This window comes from Pieris rapae, chromosome 16 (genome assembly GCF_905147795.1).
Source record: "Pieris rapae chromosome 16, ilPieRapa1.1, whole genome shotgun sequence".
Lineage (NCBI taxonomy): Eukaryota > Metazoa > Arthropoda > Insecta > Lepidoptera > Pieridae > Pieris > Pieris rapae.
The window spans coordinates 3,826,755-3,844,760 of NC_059524.1; the positions used below are offsets into that span (position 1 = coordinate 3,826,755).

At 33.0% G+C, this 18,006-nt stretch overlaps 2 protein-coding genes across 3 annotated transcripts; one reads left to right on the top strand and one right to left on the bottom strand.

Moving 5' to 3' along the window:
- The first annotated feature begins 397 nt into the window (after nucleotides 1-397).
- Nucleotides 398-12,665, top strand: LOC110998096 (annulin). 2 transcript variants are annotated; one of them, XM_022266554.2, is made up of 12 exons: nucleotides 398-699; nucleotides 5,647-5,871; nucleotides 6,536-6,814; nucleotides 7,077-7,228; nucleotides 7,943-8,183; nucleotides 8,462-8,622; nucleotides 9,098-9,283; nucleotides 9,766-9,876; nucleotides 10,457-10,636; nucleotides 10,842-11,042; nucleotides 11,494-11,736; nucleotides 12,375-12,665. In XM_022266554.2, the coding sequence occupies exons 1-12, from the start codon at nucleotides 573-575 to the stop codon at nucleotides 12,564-12,566; spliced, it is 2,298 nt and encodes a 765-aa protein (XP_022122246.2). In that variant the 5' UTR covers nucleotides 398-572; the 3' UTR covers nucleotides 12,567-12,665. The 2 variants fall into 2 exon arrangements, with proteins under 2 accessions (XP_022122246.2, XP_022122247.2); XM_022266555.2 differs by lacking the exon at nucleotides 398-699 and adding an exon at nucleotides 4,877-5,090.
- A 562-nt stretch (nucleotides 12,666-13,227) lies between these two features.
- Nucleotides 13,228-14,613, bottom strand: LOC110998095 (protein tilB). The gene has a single exon (XM_022266552.2). The coding sequence runs from the start codon at nucleotides 14,599-14,601 to the stop codon at nucleotides 13,309-13,311; it is 1,293 nt and encodes a 430-aa protein (XP_022122244.2). The 5' UTR covers nucleotides 14,602-14,613; the 3' UTR covers nucleotides 13,228-13,308.
- Between the last annotated feature and the right edge of the window lie 3,393 nt (nucleotides 14,614-18,006).

Consider the following 18,006-nt stretch of genomic DNA (forward strand, 5'->3'; position numbering starts at 1 on the left):
AAACATAGTAAGTGTATTTTAAATATTATTATAAAAAGACTAAAATATAAAAAGATAATGTGTATGTTTGAAATAAATAAATAAATAAATAAAATTATACATTAATATCACATATAAATCCCAATGCCACCCTGTGGGGCGTGGCCCCCATGATATGAAACACTGCTGTAAACGCTAATTGTGTAATTCATTCATCTCTTCAAATGTAAAGCGTCAGACTCCTTTGCAATAATATAAAGCACTAAAATATATTACGTAATAGCGTATACGCATCTTCGTGAAATCCCGCAAATTTTCTCTTAAACATGACTGTTTATACCAAAGATGAGTCAATGTGTTCTTGGACATACAAATTTAGCTGATAAGAGGTCATAGCAACCTTAGGTTATAGGTTTAACACCGCAGATGTTTGGAATCCATCGCAAACAGCGCACGCGGCGTTCGATCATGTATTAATGGATTTTAAAATCTTTTAAGTGGCATCTGTTTATCGTACTAAATCGAGAACGGTTTGTTTATACTGTGGCCGAATAAGAGCGAGTGATTAAGTAATTTTTATATAGTGATTAGTAATGGGTGCAGTGAAGAGTAGATTGTCTAGGTGTTGGAACTCTGATTGCGGATGCTGCGGTTTGAGAGGCGTCGATTCATACGATCTTAAAGATCTGCCGCGACCACCGAGATTGGACACTTCTAATGGTAGGTCAAGGTTTGAATTAATATATGTTTATTATATTGTTTTCATATGTATATGAGTAGGTATCTTTAAATTATTACAAATGTCGTGAATACGTTAATTATAAACCCTTAAAAATGTTAAGTACATATTTCAGTTATCACTAAACAAGTAGGTCCTACATAATAATACATTAAATATGAGATAAAATTTCGATGGCTTTTCTATATGTATTAATAGTTCTAGTAATAATGATTTTTTTTGCAATTGCCTTGCAAATATATCATTCCAAAGACTTATAAAAACTTTATAGACTTTAATATAATACCTATACATGTCTAATTTACATAAATTGTTAACTTGTTAACTCTTAAATTCCGGTTTTCATAGTTAGTAATTTTTATTGACTTAGCAATATTGTAGAGTACCAATTTTACATAAATTACATATTGTGAATACTTAAGTGTATACAAGTGTTGATCATTTGAATAATAGTTTCGATAGATAAAGTTTCAATTACAATGGTCATTAAATAACGTAATGTACCAGGAAAAATAAACGTCAAATAGAAAATCTTCTTGTTCTTAATTTTGAAACTTTAAAATATTAAAAAATATAATAAGTACTTTTTTAATTTAAGTTAGTTAATAGTTACACAACACTTTTTGGGTCGCAGAGCTAACAAAGTGTGTTTAAGTTATTAAGGAAACATCTATAATTATGGCATTGTTACAAATCTCTGTAACAAAGCATAGTTATTATGATTGATTAATTAATTATGAGTGCACGTCATAAAGCGACACTAATTTCAATTTTATTACAAGACGATAAAGAAATGAGACACATAAAAATCACAAATAAAATTATTTGATCTTTGTCTTTTGAAACCGAGATGTTTTATATCTTTTTCTTTACGACACAATTGTAGTTTGTTTTTAGACACGACCCACTTTATAGTGAGGTTCTGGTTAAGACGTAAAGTACTAGAGTTTACAAAGTCTATGGTAAGGTAACGATCAGGTATTGCTACCGAGACTAAAAAAGAGTGTGTGTACTTATGTACACGGGTTAGAAATTACACTTCTTTGGCGTATGGAAAAAAGAACTAAAATGCAGTAGTGATTAACGATAAATATCAAAAATTATCAAAAAGATTTTATTTATATAAATAAATAATTAGTTAATACTATCACCATCGTATATGAAACTGATTTGACACCAAAATAATATTTATTCATTCACACTGTTTAATTATACTGTTACGAAAAAACGTGTTCTAAATATAAAAATACTAGAATATACAACTTGAACATAACATCGATTTCCATTGCACCTAGACCTAACTTTACGATGCCGAATTTAGGTGTTGGTGTGCGCGCGCATCGTAAAAATTCACTGTCATCATTTTTCTCCATCGCGCCAAAAGAAGTATAACTTCAAAAATGGACTACCTAGTCAGTTATTACATAGCCGCCAAGTAACCTAAAAAGTAAGTTGATGAACTTTTATATATATTTCTAGCGCTCCTCAATAAGACTGTTATGGTTTTAATATGTGTTTATTAATAAATAAATAGTAAATAGAGTGGAAGAGTGTAGTGAATTTGACTTAAGCAATTTAATTTTAAAAGAAATATTTCGTATGTCTTACTATGTGTCACCCTTTTTAAATCTGCCAAATAATGACTCTATCATACGAATAGCCTATGCATTAGCGAGCCAGTTTTTTTTTAATTTGTAAGAAACAAAACGGCGTCTTTCAGGCTGCTAGTTAGTTTAGGGCGCCGTTTATTTAAAAGGCTAGGCTGTTGATTGAACGGATTTTTAAGCTAGTTGGCTGCGACATATTCTCAAGGCTCTCACTGAAAATCAGTGATGTGGCCACAAGTCTTGACATAAACACAGACAAAACATTTAACTATCCAGTGTCTATAAATGTTTATTTCTATAATTATAATAAATACTGTAGCAGCTAATAAAATTTAGCATCTCTAAAGCATAAATATAAAGTCCTTAAATTAAGAAGGGTTCCTTTTTATTTTTTTAACGACGCTTATTTTTAAGCTTACAACATCTAAGTCAAGTATGCAATTGCAAAGATATAGTATTGAATTGTCTAAATCTCGAAGGCACTAAATTCTTCAGCAAATTTGACGGCATTATATAGATATATATATACTATATATATTATATATATAATATATTAATACATTATATTATATTATTCGTGTTGCATATGGGCATTCAGTAATCACGCCAGAATTATGGTAACAAGACCTCGATTGTTAAAAAAGGTATTTAATTTATGGAATGTTGACAAATAGGTGCGTGGTCGGCACGAGCGCATGGTTTAATTCTCAAGGTGAACCACTATTAAAAGGCTTATTACACCACGCGATATTCAGACAGTCTGAATATCGCATAGTGTAATAAGCACTTAAACGAGATGCACCTTTGATATTTTTAACTGAGTTTACGAAGTTCTGCGATAATACCTATAGATGGCGCTTTCGAAGACTTGACTTATACATCTTATAGAGCTGTATTGAGAAGAATCTAGCTGAAAATATATTATTTTATAATATAAGATTTATTTTTATTCAAATGATAAATTATTTAAAAAAATCATTTATTATTCCATATGCTGTGCCTAATATGTGATTCTTAATTGAGTTCTAACTCTGTCTGACAACTGACCTACATTTCTAAAGAAAAAAAAATAATACATACAAAAATGAGGTAAATAATAAAAATAGTATATATATTATATAATATACTGAAAATTACTCATGCGTTTACGGATGAGTCTCCCTGGTAAATATCTAGAGTTTCCAGAGATTTCAAACAAGCAAGCAAGAAAGCAGGAGAACCGCATTATAAATATATAAAAAAAATTAACAACAGAACTATGAGTAATATTCTAAATTAATCATAATAACAATTCATCAAATGGAAATAAATCTTTATGCAGTTAGGTTTAAACCTACGCGTTTTATGTAATCTTTAGTTCAAGGTTTCATCTGATATGGATCTGCACCCACAATATCAATTAAGGCTATATAGCCATTAACTTGGAATAGAAATTCATTAAATGTGTCATGGCTTAGTCTATGTTCTTTGAATTTAAGTTTTGGATCTGTGGTCGTAATCATTTCGAAAAAAAGAGGTTTTTATCTTACGTAACTATGTTTGTTGAAAGTCTTGCGGGGGTTGGTGAGGAACCCAAGTGTTCTCAAAGAACTCGGTTTATTTACGACGGCAAAGGCCTAGGTTGCGATACCAAGGGCCAGAACCAGTGTGTTGCCCAGATTCCCGTTAACAAAGACGTCGGGCCTACTAATGATATCTCCAACTTAATATATTTTATACTTTACTCGTATGTGTTCGCAGAGTCAGTTCACAGAAGCAATTTGTGTCTATTATGTTTTAGTATTACATACATTAATTTATTTTCGGCATTATCGTATTGGCTTACTGTAACGATAATTATGTATGTCTATAAATAAATGTTTTAAATGGTGATCTTTTATAGACACTACACATTTTAGAGAAATTGCACTTATCGCCAGTGAATTTTTTTTAAATTTTATTCTTCTAAAAAGATTTTATATTCGAAGTACATAGCAACTATCGCAAAATACTGTGGGTGCATAATCCTTGGCAGTTTATGCGTGATTTGCAAACTTAAAATATAGATAGTATTTAATAGTGTAGTACTAGTTTACATAGTTGTTTATTAATTATATGCGTTGGTATTCTGTAATCTCAGTTCTCGATCATCGATTTGAGTTCGATTCCTGACGAAGGACTGCATATGAAGGAGACAATTGATCACCTACTAACTAAAAACACAATTAAGTGAAACCAAATAGAACATTTGAATGCTGAAAAATAACGTCTTAAACAACGATTGTTCCAATCAACCAATTCGTAGAGGTCAAGTTATAAATTATCAAGTCCACGCCTAATTGATTGAGTTTGTTCTATGACGATCGGAATCTATGGTGATCTCATAGTGAAACGGTTCATGAATCAAAACTTAATTGTACTTATGACAGTTTAAGTGAACTTCTAAGAAAACGCGAATATTTGAACATAAATTTTTCTCAACGGAAGTGATTGTCAAGGCTCTGTCAATGAATGGCTGAGCTTCTCTCGTTGTTTGCTTCATGACATCATCTTCCCAGATGTAGACATACACACTTATGCGGGAACCAACAGTTCATGACGGCATTCTCAAGGAGCCACACGTTTGTTTAACAATTAGATGTGTGTTGTTAATGCCGGCAGTTTTGGATTTAGGAGTTACAAGTGTTAAGTTATGACTGTAAACTAAAAAATGGAGTACATCAAGAATTTGTGGAGACAATACTTTGGACGACGTCATAAATATATCATAGTGCCGTTTCAGCCAGGTATGGTTTTGAAAAATCTAAATGTAGCTCGCGAATATTAAATATTGGGAAACCAAATTCAATACTTTGTAAATGAAAATTGGCAGAGATCCAAATAATTAGGCGCGAAATTCACGATGACGTACTTGATTAGAGCGATTAATATAGTTCTATTATCTGTGCCTTTTATATATATTTTAGATAAATGACATATTCATTCAGTTTTATTTTATTTGTACATTTAGGTACAAAAACAGAAAACCGATACATACAGTTATTGCACTTTAAACAACATTTCAAAATCTGATATCCAACTATACTGTACACAGCATTTTACACTAAATATCAACCAAACAACATACACATATTAAACAAAATATATATATATTAATTCATTCAAATTAGTAATTTAGGTTGACCATTTGGGATACATTGTTATTAGTAATAGGTATCATAAATAGTTCCGGGATGCGCACAGAACGCGTCGGTATCTTGATTTCAAGTTTCACTAAAAGGTAGCTGTCAAATGAGCCATTTGCTATTTAAGTAGTTGGAATTTATATGTTTATTTATTCAGATGTCGTCGACGGAACATGCCAAGGTGTCCTGGCAGTGCAAGGCATCGATTTCTGCATCGAGACGAACGGGGAAAATCATCACACGAACAAATTCAACCTCATGACGAGAGATGTTGACAGGTGTCTAGTTGTTCGACGAGGGCAGGCCTTTAAACTTGATATACTGCTAAACAGACCATACGATGCACGTAGAGACGCTGTTTCCTTCATCTTTTATGTGGGAGGTAGGTTTGTTACTGAATAGAAACTGGAGTTGGTATTATTTTACTGAGAAATAAATTTGTGTTTTAATTTCTTAAAATAATATTTAGTCATGTATGTTTTGCTCAAGTTATATCATATGTCACCGATTTTATCAGTAACTATCAACATCGAATTTCGAATACACATATATTCAGTATTGAAATACACAGATTTAGAACAAAGTCGTGTTAGTTACACTACTTATAACTTAAGTTCGGACCTGGCTGGACCGATGTTAGTTATCTCTCTTTTGGTGGATTCTTCTCCGCTTCGAAAAGCGGAATGAGTAATAAAATATCGAATATGTTATTTAGATTAATTTAATTTAATTTTTAATCACGAATGTTCCTGTGCGATCTCTTAACTACGGTTAAGTTGGTTCGTCGCGTGAAACATCGTGAATACACCCCGAAAACGACATGTGTCAGACACAGAAGACTAACTTGTCTAAAAATAGAAATCATTAAATAAACGAAAGATGAGGGGTGATTATTATTTAAATATATTTTACCTATGGGCTTAGTAATATGAATTTAAGAAGAGATGTTACGAGATAGTCAAATTAACAAAAACACTTTCTTCAATAAGTAAAATTTCGAACATAAAAGACGATTCTTATTCTTACATACAAAAATATCCAAACAGATGTCGAGAAGCGTGGGCCGTCTGATGATACATCAGCGGCCGTGCCAATGCTGGAGAAAGGATCAGAAACGCTTGGTTTATGGAATGCCGTCTATGAAGGACAAATGGATTCTCACCTCATAGTGGCTGTGACGCCATCCGCTGACTGCATAGTTGCTGCATGGCGCATAGATGTAGACACTAGGTTGAATGGTGGCAGCTCTCTTAGTTACACACATCCCTTACCGATATATGTTCTATTCAACCCTTGGTGCTTGAATGATAGTGTTTATATGCCAGGTAAATATTCTAACAACATAGTTTTAATGGCATAGATTTTACATTATACTATATTATTACATATAGATTATAGTTAATTTATTATGAAATTTTGTTTTAATTTGTTAAGTGAAGCGTGATACAAAAATTTGGCGATCAAGCGGAGTTTCTTGCCAGTTCTCGCTCGCCCTTGATTTAATAGTAAATGTAAATCTTCCTTCATAAGTATACATATAATAAATTTTTTTTAGTGGTAAAGCTAATTAACAAATTTTAATTGTAGGTCATAGTCACAGAGAAGAGTACGTGCAAGAAGACGGAGGTCTTATGTTTAGAGGAGTTCATAATCGAATAAAACCAACACCTTGGAACTACGCCCAATATGAGAAGGATATATTAGATTGTGCTCTGTATTTGGTCAGGGAAATTGGAAAGGTACATGAAGTGTAATACATAGTATAAATTTTTAGTTAAATAAACTGCGATCATTAATTAGCGTCTGTACACTCCATAACCTAAAAGTCTATACTTCAAAATCAAATTCTGAGTAAATACTCTTATAGAGCCGTTTATTAATTTCCGTCTGCTATGATCTATCATATGATATACCTAATCTTTGCATATACGTGTAGTAGCTAGGACCTACGACAAACTAGTGTAATTGCCTCGTAAATTTGATATCGGGAATCAAACGTTGATCACAATAATTCATCGCACAATATTAATATATTATATTTAGTTCACTCCAGTTTATCTCGGAGTTCGGTGTGCCTCTTGGCAAAGGCAAAAAAAAAAATGAAGTGACTTTTGAAGAGTTTCGGAATTAAAAGGCTATATTATTTATTATTATTTATATTTAGTTCACGCAACATAAGTAAAGAACACAATGTAAACTTAGGCAACTCGGGTGATTTGCTCAGTTATGCAAACATTTTTTCTTAAATCTATTTATATAAATCAACAGTTGGTAAATCTGATTTTTTTATATCACAACGGGCTTTTAAATTTTTAAGAAACTTTTGACGTTTTTCAAGCTTTTGAAATCTGTGAATTTCTTCTATTGTTACCAAGAGCAATTGTTACCAGGCATTTCAAGAATGGAAAAAACCCGTTAAACAGCGTATGAATATCAGCCAAAATTTTTTACAGATCAAAGGTCGAGCGAGAAGTGATCCCATCAGAACTGCTCGCGCCCTGTCCGCAGCGGTAAACGTGCAAGATGATAATGGAGTATTGTTTGGCAATTGGGGCAAGGAGCTAAGCGATTACAGCGGTGGTAATCATCCTCTAAAGTGGGTCGGTTCATTGGACATATTGCAAAAATATTACTCAAAAAAGAAGCCAGTGAAATACGCACAATGCTGGGTTTATGCTGGAGTTCTGACGACGAGTAAGTATAAAAAAACACTTTTTGTAAATGTGCAATAGTTTAATTTGGTAGTAGATTTAATTTAGAATTTTGATATTTTAAGCTAGAATTAATTAATTAATTTGGTATGTGTGTGCGAATATGTTGTGTTGAATTAATGTTCTTAGTTTTGATTGACTGACACAACTTCTACTTTTGAAGAGAAGAAATCAATAAATCCCGCGGCAAATCTTTCCAACTGTGCGTTACATGATTTTATAAAATATTTATTCAGGATAATATTAATAACGTGTATATAGTTTGCAGAGCTTTGGGTATTCCCTGTCGATCCGTCACTGGATATGACGCAGCGCATGACAGTCAGGGTAGTTTGACAATTGACATAATCAAGGATGAAGATGGGAATACGTTAGAGGAGTTCACCAGAGATTCAGTATGGAACTATCATGTGTGGAATGAGGTTAGCTATTTTTAATTTTATTTGACTTTTCCTTGGCCAAATCGTAAAGATGGCTTTAGAAAAGATTTTAGTTTTATATCTATTAAACTTTTATCTTCATGAGATTGCGTAAGTTTGCGATATTGTATCTTTATAATATGATATATAAAATAGAGTAATAATGCATGGTACACGCCAATATAAAATACTTTTTATTTGGTTTAAGGGTAAATAATTAAAATAGAGAAATAATATGCGACTGTCGTTTGTGACTGCGTTCGCCTAAAAATATGTAGTTTTTTATATCATTGTATTTTTTAAAATTTAGTGTTAATAAATGGAAGATAGGTGTAAAAGAATGATTTTGGGTTTTTCATTTTGAATATTTATATTATCTACAGATATTTTTCGTTTTAATGTAACTCTAAACCAACTGTCGGTTCTTAGTTTAAAACAAAAGTAAAACTCTTTCATTATTGTTGTTAATAAATTTCAGGTGTGGATGGAACGACCCGACCTAGGCCCGGAGTATGGTGGGTGGCAGGCGATAGACTCGACGCCGCAGGAGACGTCTGAAGATGTGTACCGATGTGGGCCTGCCTCTCTGAGAGCAGTGCGTGATGGAGAACTTCAAAGGCCATATGATGCAGCATATGTTTTCGCACAGGTCAACGCTGATAAGGTAAAAAATACGCTCAGGTTCATCCTTAGTCTTATCCTAATCCATCCGTAGACATGGCTCTTTATAATCGGACGTCGAGGCAGAATACGAAATTCCAACCGTATCACCTCGACGTCCGCCGTTCCACAACTGCGCGTTTTTCAAGACAGTTTTTGCCGCGCACCCCCACTTTGTGGAACCATGATGATATAATAAAATTAAATACTTATACAAATCATTTAGCGGTATGGATATTCATATTACTCCTATTTAGCATAGCAAGTCAAGGCTTATATAGTGAATGTATGGGGTTGCGCGATTCAAAACTAAGTTTTTCTATCTATGGCATTTCTTGTCGCTTCACTGAAAAGTATGATTTGGACGACTTACCCAATAATTTCGGGTAGTTAAGTGATCCTAATAACGTAACTGCGGAAGGTGAACGTATTTCGATGCAATAATTATAGATTCAGTATTGACAATAAGCACATTTTTATTTTAAGGTGCTATGGAAGTATTCAGGAGAAATACAGCCTCTGAAATTAATGGCGAGAGATACAATATCGATTGGACAAAATATTTCAACTAAAGCAATTGGAAAAATGGAGAGAGAGGTAACTGTTTTGATTTTTCTAAACCATCTAATAAATTATCACACTCGTATCACGGTGTTTGTAATTAAACTCCTCTGAAACGGCTCGACGGATTTTTATGAAATTTTGTGAGCATATCGGTTAGGTCTGCGAATCGTACAACATATTTATATTTTTTCATCCCCTTAAATTTTAATTTATATTTTTAAACAATTTTTTTTTAATTATGGTTGGACCAATTCGAGCTATATTTGATAATTTATTCCTTGAACTCTGATGAAGGCTTTTATGGAGAGAAAATAGAAAAAGGCTATAATATTATTAAGGCGAAACATCGCTCATGGGGCAGCGAGTTATTTCTATAAAATTAATGTTAGTAGGAGCGGAGTTTTACTTCCCTGTTTTTGCCAAAGAAAAATTCATTTAAAAGAATTTGATTATTGCCTTGTAAAATAGACCTTAATTCAAAGTGATGAAGCTGCTTTTACAACAACAGATGTCAAACTAATTAAACAAAGCTTATATTAACATACAGCCTTTACATAGGAACAACATTGCTTGATCTTTACTATAAATTTTAACGCCTGATATAATTTTACAGGACATCACAACCTTGTACAAATACCCGGAACGAACGCGGGAGGAGCGGTTGACAATGGAGAAGGCTTTACGTAAATCTGAGAGTATTTTCGCGAGGTATTACCTGAACGATGCTTTCAATGACGTCATCTTCGACTTCGAGCTACGAGACGATATCAAGATTGGACAGGATTTCACAGTCGTAAGTATTGCGATGTAACAAGGAGAAATAAGATAGTCCTGCACATCTATGCATGGAGCTGGCATGATTTCATTTGATTCATAATTTGTATGTCACCTAGATATCAAAATATATTGCAGCAATGTTCAGGATTTCCAATCAAATTCCTGTCATTCGATTAAGCGAATTAAGGAACTCTCATTAATCTAATATATTTTCCTACCAGGTATTAAATATAAAGAATCGGTCTACCGTCGACCAGCATAATGTAAAGGGTGTACTCCGAGTAGATACGGTCACATATACTGGCGTGACAGGTGATGGTGTGAAGAGAGAGGAGTTCGATAAGGTGCTGGGTCCAGAGGGCAAAGAACGTATAACATTGAGAGTCACCTTTGATGATTATTACAAGAAGTTGGTTGATCAGGTACGACGCGTTTAATAATATCTTTCACATGACATATGATGTAAGAAGGCCATCATATTGTACGGTTATAAAAGACATATTCAACTATTTAAAAAGTGATTTTGTCTTAGTTAGTCTTGTTTATAAAAAGTTTATTAAGTATTGTCTTTTATTAACATAGTTTTTTTGTATTTGTTGATTTTGAGAAAAGATTTTTAAACGTAAGATCCCTTTTTATTGTGGCAGAATATTAAGAACATAAGTTTGACAATAATTATAAATATTGTAACTATTAACTAACTAACTATATAATTGTCATACGATAATAATTAATATGGCAATGTTTTATTATTGCGATTTTTTTATAATTAATTAATCGGAATGTAGGACTTTCTTTTCTCTTGAAATAAACGATTCATTATGACTATTATTAGAAATAAGTAAATTTTAGTAAAGTTTCATAATTTTTCAGGCGTCCTTCAACATTGCATGTCTCGCAACTATAGTCGACAAAAACTTCGATTACTTTGCGCAAGACGACTTCAGAGTTCGGAATCCGGATATCAAGATATCAATCGAGGATAAACCGGTGTCTAAACAGGAGTTTACTGTCAATGTCAAAGTGGAAAATCCTTTGCCGATACCATTGAAGAACGCCAAGTTCTACATACAAGGGCCAGGGCTTGATCAACAACTTAAGATAGAACTTGACCAGGTGAGGATTAGTTTTTTTTTATAGAACAAAACGGGCAGGAGGCTCACCTGATGTTAAGTGATACCGCCGCACATGGACACTCTCAATGCCAGAGGGCTTTCGAGTGCGTTGCCGGCCTTTTAAGATTGCAGCTGTCTGCTTTCCACTCCATCAAATTATTATCTTATTAGTACTTCTAATTTTAATATAGGTATTGATATAAGGGTAAATATCGACTATTCTATATATATCTACTAGCTTTAAACAACGTATAAGACATAAATGCTTTTAAAATATTCTTCTTGTTGTTGTCTATGATAACTGATTCTGTGTGCCCACTGGCAAAGGCCTCCCCCATTTTTACATTTAAGGTTGTACATTTGGGGGGTTGTGGTCTAATTCCCCACGGGGACCGGCCGTGTTGGGGAAAATTTCTTTTGTTTGATTATGTCTGTTTGAAAGAATATGAGTGAAACATTTCAAATAAATAAATTTTGATATTTCATTTGAATTAATCTCGAAATAAATAGAGTTATCGATAGAAGATTGAACTTCTAAATATAAGTAGATGGAAATGAAACAATTTTACAAAAAAATTACAGTATTAAAGTCGCTTCTTGGTGTACTGACAAGTCTTATAAAACCATTTCCAATTCCAGAACGTACCACCTGGTGAGTTTGCAACAGCCCAATTCAAGATCACACCGCCATGGGCTGGCAGACACCAGATTTCAGCTAAATTTTCATCCAAAGAAATGCACGACGTTGACGGCTTCCTTTCCTTCATTGTGGCGCCGCCGATAACAAATGGAATCCCTCCGATAGATGGTGTGGAAAGCAGACAGCTGTAATCATTAATTAGAAATTTACAGTGTAAAGGAGGTCGTATTATTAAGATAAACTTAATTAAGCTTTAGATTGGTTTAAGAATAAAGTATTGTGTCTCGTCAGCAAGCCTATATAACATTGGTATTTTTAATAGGACCGTTTGAAATGTATATTGACAGCTAAGTTTTATTTATTGTAATATGTGTTCTATCGGTTACATGTAGGATAGCTATTATTTGCTAGTTGGTTAGATAATATTATGCAAATTAGTTGAATTGATTGAAAAATGGTTTATACACTATGATTTTTAGTATATTTGACTTAAAAAATATTCTTTGTTATTGATTAATTTTCTGTATGAGAAATAAAACGCCTGTTGTTTTATAAAGGCAATTATGGTTTATCACGAAATAGTTTAATTTTGTACAGATAAGTATTAAACGTGTAAGCGTATATTTTTTATATAATTGTTTGTTAGCATATGTGATGTAGTTACCACTAATATATAATTTATTGTTTGTAGAACCTTACTATCAGATGCAAGTTATATAAACGGAATAAAAGATTATGTTTTTCCCATACATGTGTAATCTAAATGTCAGCTTTAACTCTAAATAAATACATAAGAAATCAATAAATATTTATATTGAATAAAGCGTTTGTTTTCAAAGTAATTCGCTATTAGAATCTGTTCGTAAAACAGACATGAACCATGAATCTCACACATTCGTCTTTAACGGCAATTAGAACTGATGAAACAATATTTTATATTAATGCCGGTACATTAGGATCGTCAACGAAATCTGGTGCAGGTTGTTTTGAAGATAATTTAATTCTAGTATCAGTATATGTAGGCTTAATACTGGGTTCTGTCATTTTCGTAAAGTCTAGAATATCAGACGGTCCAATTTCTAAATACTCTCTTTTCGTCTGTTCTGTTTTTATTGCACAGTCTGCCATCGTATGCTCGTGGTATAACTGTGAGTGTTTAATCGGTTTCTTAATCTGTGATTTATCGGTGACAATTACATTAGCTTTGGGCATTGTTACAACCATATGGCCAGTTATTTTCGAGCGTTGTGCTATCGAATTTGAAATATCAACTTCTTCCGGGAGATGTAATTGAAATATTTTACCCCTAATTGTGATTCTTACGTAATTAGTTTGAACATCTATCTCCAATAAACTTGTGTCGAGATGTTTGTACACTGCAAGGTCTAGGACATATTTATCTGGTTCCGAATCATCAAATCTAAAGTCTATTTTGGCTTGATTGATATTAAAAGGTCGTCCATCGGGGGCGAAGTACTTGTAAACACGTTTCTCCTCTTCTTTTGGAGCGGGCTCATAGGATTTTAGCTTCAATTGCCTCATACGTTCTATTTCATATCTTACTTCGGGTGAATGCTCACATTTTTCTGACCAGAATTTCTTGTTCCTTTCATCGGGATCCATATCCTTGTACTCATTCTCCCATTTACTTTTAATATCACGATCCAATCTTGATTTCTGAGCTTTTCTCTGATAACGATAATTTTCCTGTTCAAACAAAATGTCTGAGCGTATAACGGGAAGATTTTGTAGTGCTTTTATCCTGTCAGATCTCTCAATCTCTCTACCATCAAGGGATGTAAGCTGCGGGAGTGTTCCAATAACGAAATCTCTGTAGTTATCATAATCTGTACAAGGATTTCCTGTTAAGTATAAATTTTCTAAGTTATAGTTACCCGTCAGCGACTCCACGCTTAAAATTTCACCAATAAAGTTCAAGGTTAGGTCTAATTTTTTCAACGATTCACAACGTTCCAAGTTCTCAATTAGTTCGATGTTATTGAGTGCCAAATTCAGATAGTTCAAATGTTTTAGCTTGTTAAGGTTTTCAATTTTTGAAATTAAATTGCTCTGCATCAGAAGTATTTTAAGCTTCGGACACCAGTCTTGGATGAATTCAATTTTTTCAATGTTTTCTTGATGTAACGCTATTTCTTCAAGCGGTGCTAGAAGGCATTCGTGATGTTCTGCTTTTTTACGAACCATTTCAACTGTAATCCTCACCATTGTTTATATTTGTTTAAATACTAGCACAACTAAATCAATTCGAATTACAATTATTGAAAATACTGTTGCCTAGCAACGTTAATGAGTACTGGTTACCTAGTTACTATGTGAAAACTCTTGAACAATATTAGCACTATAGGTAACAAAATTGATTTTGAAATACTATATTTTTATACAAATAGTTTACTTCGTAACACTCAGTATATTAGGTTTAAAGACATTTATTCTCATAATAGACATTAGTCAGTTACATGAGAACACTTATATGCTAACGTTACAATTTGAAAAAAAAAAAGAAAAAAAAGAAACTTGGATGAACTTTCATTTCCGTAGATTGGGATCACTCAATAGATGGTCTTTTAATCTTAATTTAAATATTGCTAGGCTGCCTGCACTTTTTACATTTTTTGGGAGTCTATTAACCTATATATTATATATATTTAAGAAACAAAATACAAAGAAAAAAACAGAATACGGTTAATCATAATATATTAAGTTTTTATTGGTCATATTATCAATTTAAAGTCAACGTGATAAGTCATGCTAAGGTGTTCAGACATTGAAGTATAAGGATAAGGATAGACCCTGCGGAATCTGAGTTATCTCTCGATCTTGGCTGCGGTAATCCGTCATTTAACATCCCAGTGGCAAGGCCCGCTCAACCGTACCAAATTAATATCGCCCTGATGTAGAGGGTATTAAAATATTTTAAATGATGCCATTTATAATATGACATTCGGATATCAAGTCTCCAGCGCACAACATATTTTATTCCGAGAAACTGCCAAAAGACAATGAGGATGAAGGATTACTATCATCAAACGCTCGTTTTATTGTTATTGTTAAAAAAACGAAGACACGGAAAAAACGAGAGATGTTAGGATGAAATAAGGTATGACAGGGAAGACCGTGTTATTAGTGAGAGGCGCGGCGCCCCGCGGTCTGTGTGTTTTTAGGGATCTTACCCAGCGGGGCGCCAACCTTTCCGAATCCCACCGAACACACTTAACTATTCAAACAAAAATATTCATAGAACATTCACCTTTAAGCCCTTCGCTTACCGTCGACATTAGTTTGATATCAATTGAGTTGACATATCGAGCCCACGTATTGAAAGCAGGCTATTTAACATTTTGTTGTATAAACAAGAAACTCTAGGTGATATTGAAATAAGAAATTATTTATGAAGTGGAATCAATTTGGAAATTAACCACATGCTTAGAATGGTAAACGTGTATTTCTGATATAGTATACGTTAGTTTTGTATTACTGCAATAGATGGCGGTAGTAGTATCACTGAAATACAAAATTGTAAAAATATCACTTTTTTATTAGTCAAGACATTTTTTTTTAAATTTATACATATTGAATAATTCGTTTTATATGAAGAAATAATTGTATGAAAGTTTTTTTTTTAATTATTTCACTTTACTTAAGTCTATATTTTAACTTATACTTAAATACTAACTGTTTAGTAGCCATTATATAAATGTGTCCATGCTTTACTGATAATCCATGCTCCCATAGACTTTATACCTAACAACACAGGCCTTCAACTACGCTTACTTTAAACTTCAAATGAATCTATAATTTTATTATAAGTATTATAAGTATACACTAGTAACAGTTCATAGGTATTATTGTTTGAGAACCACTTTCAGTTAATTTCAAATAAAAAATAAATATAAAAAAGTGTGTGTACTAACCTACGTACCTACCTACACTTGTCAGAAGTTATACTTCTTTGGCGTATGGAAAAAAAAAACTAAAATGCATGTAGTGATTAACGATAAATATTAAAATGAATCAAAAAGATTTTATTAGTAAATACTATCACCGTCGTATATGAAATTGATTTACAAACACCAAAATAATATTCATTTATTCACACTGTTTAATTGTAATGTTACGAAACACGTGTTCTAAAAATACTAGAATATACAATTTGAATATAGTTATCGATTTCCATGCCACCTAGACCTAACTTAACGATGTCGAATTTAGGTGTCGGTGAGCGCGCGCATCGTAAAAATTCACTCTCATCATTTTTTTCCATCGCAAAGAAGTATAACTTCGAAAATGTCAGCTTCAACCGATGTCCGATAAGTCTTGCCTAAAATATTTTATATAAAATATTTTGTATCTGGACGTCCAGTAGCATTACACATATAAATGATGCGATGCATCCCAAGGTGTGTACACGCAAACGTCCCTATTAGTCAAAACAACCGTCATCACTCGAACACTAAAAACAGAATTAAAAACAACTGACAAACTGGAACGTGTTCCAGCTAAATATTTGCGCTTTTTATTCGTGAAGTTAGCGAAGAGTAAAAACGCTACTTTGTTGGATATGAATATTATTAAATTGTTCGTGGAATTGAATTGTTGAACACACGATGTTTGTAATATATATATTGAATTTTTAATGAAATTACATAAATTTACAACTGTTTTTGGAAAAGATTTTATAATAGTTTAGATTCCCGTCTGTCAAAATACGTATGGGATATAAAAGTCTTACTTACGTGCGGGAATATAACCCCAAACAAACATAATTATGACCCACTAAATGTATCAGTAATATGTCGGAATGCGCGGTTTGTCTACGTAAACTACTGGCCTTCATATATTGTTACTTTCTTTTGTTTTGTCATACCTCTTGATTGATTGAGCCACACGACTACAGTCATATAACAAGCATTTAACCATACAAACAGATTCAAGCAGAGATGAAGTCGTAAATCCACCGCTAGAGAAGAGAAATTTTTGGTGACGCATTCAGCAGTAAGTAGAGACGGGCATAATTAGCGTGAAAACCTGGCGCCAAATAAAAAAATCAAAAGAAAACTTAAGTGATATCGAGACTAGTGCAGTGCAGTGCATCAAGTTGCAATCAGCGATTCGTTTCGGTTCTGGGGTAAATAATTATCGGCGAGGCTAAATTACAAGGCATCTCATATTCACCCCGTGTTCACGCCTTACGTGAATGCTTCCTTAGGCTATATCAACTACAAGCCTACAACTAGTAAACGAATTTATAATAACTGAATCGTAGTAACTGACTCAAAGGGATAGTTTTAGAACCACTTTCAGTCGCACTAATAGTTATATTTATTCAAATTAAAAAAATGTCAGCCCATACAGGTGTCCACTTGTAATGAACTTGAACAAAACATTTCATTGCAAATAATCGGATATCGACATACAATATGTTTTCATTACATTAATGTATAACTGTTGAAGGAAACTTCTTGAAAAATCAGTGGCGCTACAACCTTTTGAGGCCTGGGCTTCAGATTTCTCAGATTGTTTGTCAATCTAGCAAGTAGGAGTTTAATCTCCTTTACCTGACACTATCTAAGCCCATCAGGTTTCCTCACAATATCTTCCGTCATTGTTTGA